Source organism: Galleria mellonella, unplaced genomic scaffold (assembly GCF_026898425.1).
Source record: "Galleria mellonella isolate WM207_F2 unplaced genomic scaffold, CSIRO_AGI_GalMel_v1 utg1432, whole genome shotgun sequence".
Lineage (NCBI taxonomy): Eukaryota > Metazoa > Arthropoda > Insecta > Lepidoptera > Pyralidae > Galleria > Galleria mellonella.
In genome coordinates, this window is record NW_026441998.1 from 623,072 (window position 1) to 629,583 (window position 6,512).

At 28.3% G+C, this 6,512-nt stretch overlaps 1 protein-coding gene across 1 annotated transcript; it reads right to left on the minus strand.

Annotated features, from left to right (window-relative positions):
* Positions 1-297: 297 nt before the first annotated feature.
* Positions 298-6,273, minus strand: LOC113520492 (ESF1 homolog). Its single transcript, XM_026905831.3, has 8 exons — positions 5,663-6,273; positions 5,021-5,144; positions 4,424-4,526; positions 3,359-3,482; positions 2,358-2,548; positions 1,796-1,997; positions 1,414-1,608; positions 298-992 (listed from the first exon to the last, which is right to left on the minus strand). The coding sequence occupies exons 1-8, from the start codon at positions 6,090-6,092 to the stop codon at positions 319-321; spliced, it is 2,043 nt and encodes a 680-aa protein (XP_026761632.2). The 5' UTR covers positions 6,093-6,273; the 3' UTR covers positions 298-318.
* Between the last annotated feature and the right edge of the window lie 239 nt (positions 6,274-6,512).

Below are 6,512 nucleotides of genomic sequence, written 5' to 3' on the forward strand. Positions count from 1 at the left end.
ATTTTCATTATTAATAATAAGTTGACAAACAAGGCAATGTAAATCCTAATTATTTAAAAGTTTGCTTCTCAGAAGAAATGACAACTTTAATCGTGACATATAGAACAAACGCAAAGAGAATTAATCTTATTTGTTACAAAAGAATTATCAAAATCGGTCCGGAAAATGGGAGGCAAGTTTGCTATTTAGAGCGACAAAAAGCTAGATTAGGTTCTGTATATGGCATGTTACTGAAGAAAACAGATATTAAACGGAATATTTTGTAAAAAATATGTTTGGATAAATTCAAGTGCAATATAAACAACATAAAAACAATATTTATTTCTTTACATTTTTAGTTTTCCGTTTGATACTCTTTACTAATAAACTAAGTTCAGCATCTTGTTTACATTTCTTAGCTTGCGATTCCTCTACAGCCGGTGAGTCTGTGGGCCTCCTACGTAATTTTTCTTCAATAAGTTTTTCCATATTCTTTGTTTTCTTGAAGTTGGGATTGCTCGGATCAATGTTATAAAGATGCGAATTATATAATGCTGAAAATCTTTCATCATTGACATTTATTTCGAAATCTGGCAGGGACTGCTTTTGTTCCATTATTTTTTCTTTAAGTTTCCTTTTCCTTTTTGATTTTTTCGTTAGGTTTTCTGCCTCTTGGATTTTTTTCAAGCTAAAATGTGCTTTGCCATCTTCGTCATCTAATAACAACTCTAATTGTGCTTTTCCCTTTTCGTCTATTTCATCCACGCCATTCTTACTATTGCTTTTATTTTTATTTATCGTTTTACTATTTTTAAATTCAGGTTTATTGAATTCCTCTGCAAAGTAGGGATCATTCATATCAATATCAGAGGGAATATCATCAGACGAGTTGTTTTCTTCATCAGATGCAGTTTCTTCTAATTTTGACTTTTCTTTATTTTTCAATTTCTTTTGCTTTTTCTTCTCTTTTCTCTTTTTCAATAATTTTTCAAAGGGTGTTAAGTTCTTGTTATCTAAAACAATATAAGTAAAACAATTGTATTGAAATGCTTATAATTATCAATGGTCATAAAAGTATTAATAAGTACATATTAACATTAGAATACATGTTTTTTTATAGATGCATATTCTTAAACATAGAAATTGAAATATTTAAAATAATATAAAACCTTTTTCATTACGACATATAATTACATAAACTAGTTTTATCCTTGACTTCTTGCACATGATTGTATGGGAAATTTCAAGATAATTGGTTGAACCTTTAAGATGTTAAGAAGTCACAAACAAGTTCATTATGAAGTATCATTATTCTTTATCGTATTTGTAAATTATAAAGATAAGACCATTGTAATATATATTTATTTATAAATGTAAATATTGTGATCAAGAATGAGTAAATTTCTGAAAGAAATCTCTTAATATTATATGTACCTTCATCAGTTTTCTTTTTTACTAGTTCTTCAGCTTTCTCTTTAATTCCAAGTCCCCAAGTTATTTCCATTTCCATATCTTTATTTTTCTTTTTCTCTTCTTTATGTTCAATGTCATCCAGTAACATTTTATATTTTTTTATGGGATCTTCATCTTCATTGTCCGATTGAGAATTATCTTCTGTGGAATTTTCATCTGAAATATGGTAATAGCAGTAGAATAATGGCTTTAAAATTTACTGAAAATGTTATTAATTGATACCATAGTTAAATCTGGACAAAAGTCCCTAAATAAATAAAGATAGTTAAATCTGCTGTAATCAATGATTATGATAAGTTAAAAAATATATAATATAAAAATAAATTATAAAATTTTATCTTACCTTCACTGCTAGATGCTAGATAATCCTTCAAATCTAAGTCGTCGATTTTACCATTGAGTGCACCTCGTATTACATCAGTTCGGTTTGGATTAGTGGCGTCCCATGTTAATTCAACTTTAGCTTGTTGTAACGCCGTGGTGGTGAATAAACGCGGCCGGTATTTAGTTAAATCGGGCATTTTAGTACAAACTTCACGAGGCTCCTAAAATAATATTATTTTAGAGTTTAATACTATTAAAATGCCCATAATATTATAGAGATTTTTTTAATTTTTTTCTGCAACTTAGAATGGCAAATAAGCTGACGGCCTACCTGATGGAAAGTGATAACCATCGCCTATAGACATGAGCAGTACATAGAACATAGCAGAGTATACTGTTTTGCCCATGATACCCTCCATGCATTGCCATTCCTGAGGAATTGGTTCAATAATTGAGTTTTTAAATTAAAATAATTGGTTTTGCCACGACTGAAGTCGTCATTTAATGTGGAGAAAAAATATTTAGTAAATGAGGTAAATTAATACTCAATGTATGTAAATTTAAGCCTTAGTAAGGATTACCTGATCGAAAGTGACATCATCTGGTATGAATCTCATATCCAAATGTGTTGCACTGCTTTCATACTCCATACCATCGCATTCACTATAAAGTTTGTCAGCAGTGGCTATGGAGTCACATTCAACAACAGCATAATAATACTTTAATCTGTTTAGTTGATAGCGGCGAAGTTTCTCCATGTGATATGTAGAACCTAGTAAATTATATTCAACATTACAAAAAATTACAAAGTACAGTAATACACTCATTGTTATTATAGTTCATATTTATAAGTGATTGCTACTACTCTGGACTAACTTGTTTGTAATTCCATAAAAACAGAACATAAGAACAGAAAATTAATAACTTATGCTCAGTTTCTCTCTTTAGCTTTTTGCTATCATTAGGGGAAAATAGTATAGAGAAATACTATATTCATAATAACTAAAAGATTTCTACCAAGAGAATAAAACAGTTAAATTATAATAGTAGTTAAATTATAGTCATTACATATTTAATGTTTTTATTATTTATTAAGGGGTAAAACATTTGATAAACATATTACAAGTTAAAATTTTAGTAAAGAATTTGCCTAATTGCTTTTCTTATATGTATTGGGCCTCAATTATCTCATACTCAAAGGATTGTTCTTGATTTTGATACTATTTATTTAAACCCTTATTTATAAAAACCTCAAATATCTAATAAACTTAGTTAAAAAAGTGTTTCATCTCTTTATTTTGAGCTATATAAGTCTAGAATTAATAAACTTAGGATTCACATTTTTACATTAATTCGATGTACACTTATTCAGTAATTTGATGTTAGGGAAAATTGAATTAAAGACAATTAACACAGAGTAGTACAGTATCGCGCACAGAAGTAGTGTAATTCTGTAAATTCTTGTTTGCAATTGTTATAGTGCCTATTTCAGGTGTCAGTATTTGTTTAATGTTTTTATATGTTTGATTCAACTATCCCCATCAATTTGTATAAAAGCCCTAATATGTATAGAATATTATACCTTCTTCATTTCCACCATTATCTGATAATTCATTATCATTATCATTTCCTTGTTCAGTTAATTCTATAGGTCCACGAACCTCTTCTTGTTCCATTCTTTTTAGACCATATTCTGAAGGATAGATCTGAAACATTAGAAAATCATTTTTAAATTTTACCTTCATTCCTTCGGACAGTTATTAAATTTCACAAAATCTGTAGTTAATCCTCAAATTATCTTGATTGCTTGAATACTTTTTGTTTCCTTTGTTTGGAATGTTTCTACATACTATATTAGCTTTTTGCCCGCTACATCGTATACATGGATTTCAGGTCTAAGACAACCAATAAAGTAAAGCATTGTGGATGGTGTAGCAAGATAATATATATACAGGTGTAATAGTTTTTGAGTGATATTGGAACAAACAGACAGACCAAATTTTTTAAAATTAATTATTTTACATCTAGTGGTCTTATTAAGACCCCTTAAATTGAGTTTTCTTTAATATCTCCCCATTGTTTTGTATTTTTCACTATCAAAATTGTATTTTATTATATTAATAAATTAAGATTAATGTTTGAATTTTTTGGTATTATATTAAAAGGAGTTGTATATTCAGTAAGAATATTACAATTCCTTTTGATTCCTAAAATGTCAGAACAGTAAGAGAAGAAAAATTGAAATAAAATCATACATTAAGTGATCTGGTAAGTATATTAATATTAGTAATATTGTCTTCTAAGAGAAGAGTTTATTTATGCAACATAAATTGGCAAATAATCAGATGGCCCAACTGATGGAAATGGCCACTTATAGACATGAACATTACCATGGATATAACAAAATATACTGTGTCGCCCATGACAATCCTCATGCATTGCCATTCCCGAGAAGTAAGGTGTTAAGCCTCTGTATCCAGTAAATTCACTATCATATCCCAACCTTTAAATCAAAACAATCGTGCAAACACAACTACTTCACAGCAGAACACAAATGGGATAGTGGGCACTAACAATTTTTGTACTGTCTTCCTCTGGCAAAAGATTCAGTAATGACATGTTAATGCATGGTTATGTAAATACTAACCGTTATTTTATGAATAACACCTCCTGTAGGAAGGAAAGAGTTCAATAGCACCATAATATCAGTTGCTTTAATGTTATCCCAGTCCATATTACAAATGGCAATTCTGTAATAATAGGATTATATTTAGTCATGTTTATTGCATATCATCATAGTAATAGTCATAGAATACTGATTCGGATATATATTAATAATATTTGTCAGTATTACACTATGACTAACAACTAGATATATTATCTTATAAAATTACATACTAAAACATTTAGAAATTTAAATGCATTTGAACTAGTTTAGTTCCAATAAAACAAAATCTTTTATAAGGAAAATTTATTTATTTTTTATTCATTAGTACAAATATATGTACATGGTGGACTTAATGCTAAAAGCATTCTCTCTCAATCAACCATAAGGAAGTGTCAGAATATATCATCATGGAATGAAAATAAGTCCTACATACAGACAAATTATATTAATTAAAAAATGAACAAATCAGTCCCTAATTGAAGATGTATTCACATAAAATAGTCATAAAAAAATCAGATGAATTCTGAAATTCCTCTTTTTAAAGTGTCTTAAAAACTTTAAAGAAGAAATGTGTACCTCCTAGTAGACTCATCAGTTGTACCTGCATCACCATCTAACTCTCCCCATTCATGCTCCAGCTCGCTTTCTTCTTCATATTCAGTACTCTCCTCATCAGAAGAACTATCAGTGAGAAGAATTCCTGTAATTGTAAGAAACAGTTTTAGTCCATGGATAATAATTATTACTCTATAATAAATTTATTACAGGCATATTAGAATTAAAAACTGATATTAATTTTCATTTAAATAGTGAAGTTTTTTATTAGCAAATGTTGGAAATATATATATGTATATGTATGTGTATATATATATATATATATATATATATATATATATAGTTTTCTATTTCTCTATTGAGTATAAATATTTATTTTATTTGAAAACTGTAAAATTGTTATGCCACATAAAATATAATATGATACAAAATAAAATATATATTTTTAGGTATCTTGAATAATATAATAAGGTGAATTGATAGATACTATAAACTAATTTCCACTATATAGTTCGTCAATCCTCTTTCAAACTACATTCTTAAGTATCAAATACTAGTACAAAAACAAAGCTTTTTCACTGATAGTATAAATATATTTTATATCATAATTTATGTGAAATACAATAAATTTATAAATTATATGGGTGGTAGTAGATACTTTACCTTCTCCACGAGCGTAATCTATGTCTAAATCTAATAACCTTTGTTTAATTTTATGATCAAGTTTGCCACGCACTAATTTGTCATTTTTTAACTTATGCCCTTCTATTTTTTCTTGATCATCGCTAGGTGGTCGCCTCACGAATAGACCGGCCGTACCACTGTCCTCTGCTGATGGATCCTCGACAGAGCTTTCATCAGAACTATGTTCAGATTCCTCCAGATCATAATATTTTCGTAAATTTTCTGTAGAGGTTTCGCTGATTGGTCGTCCTCGCTTATCCACCGTATATTTCACTTTAAATCTCTCATCACTGAACATAGATTGAAACCTTTTATCAATTTTAACCTTTCGTTCATGCTTAGGAATTTGTTTGTAACGTGGGTCATTTAGATATTTTGTAAAGCGGTTATCTTTTAGAATATTATCCATTGTTTTATTTGTTAAATTTTATGAAATACTGTGTAATTAGATATTTAATAAAAATTTTAAACACAATAAACTCGTGGTCACATTAAGTAAAAATCAATTATATTTCATTCAATTAAAGTATTTTTAATAAATGAGAGAGAACTTTTTTTAAGTATGTTTGTTCCGTTGTGGAATAGGCTAAGGTCGGAGACCATGCTGCCTAGTCTTCAATATGATAATTTGTTTGGAATAAGAGAGAGAACTTTTTTAATGTGTCTACTTACTACTCTGTGTAATTTTAATGAAAAAAATACTGCTATAATTTTAGTACCGATGTTAACTTACTAATTCGAGTACTAATTATTCGACTGATCAAATCAGATTTATTGATAATTTGAAAATCATTTGTCTATTAATATTATTCATTCGAATACTAATTTC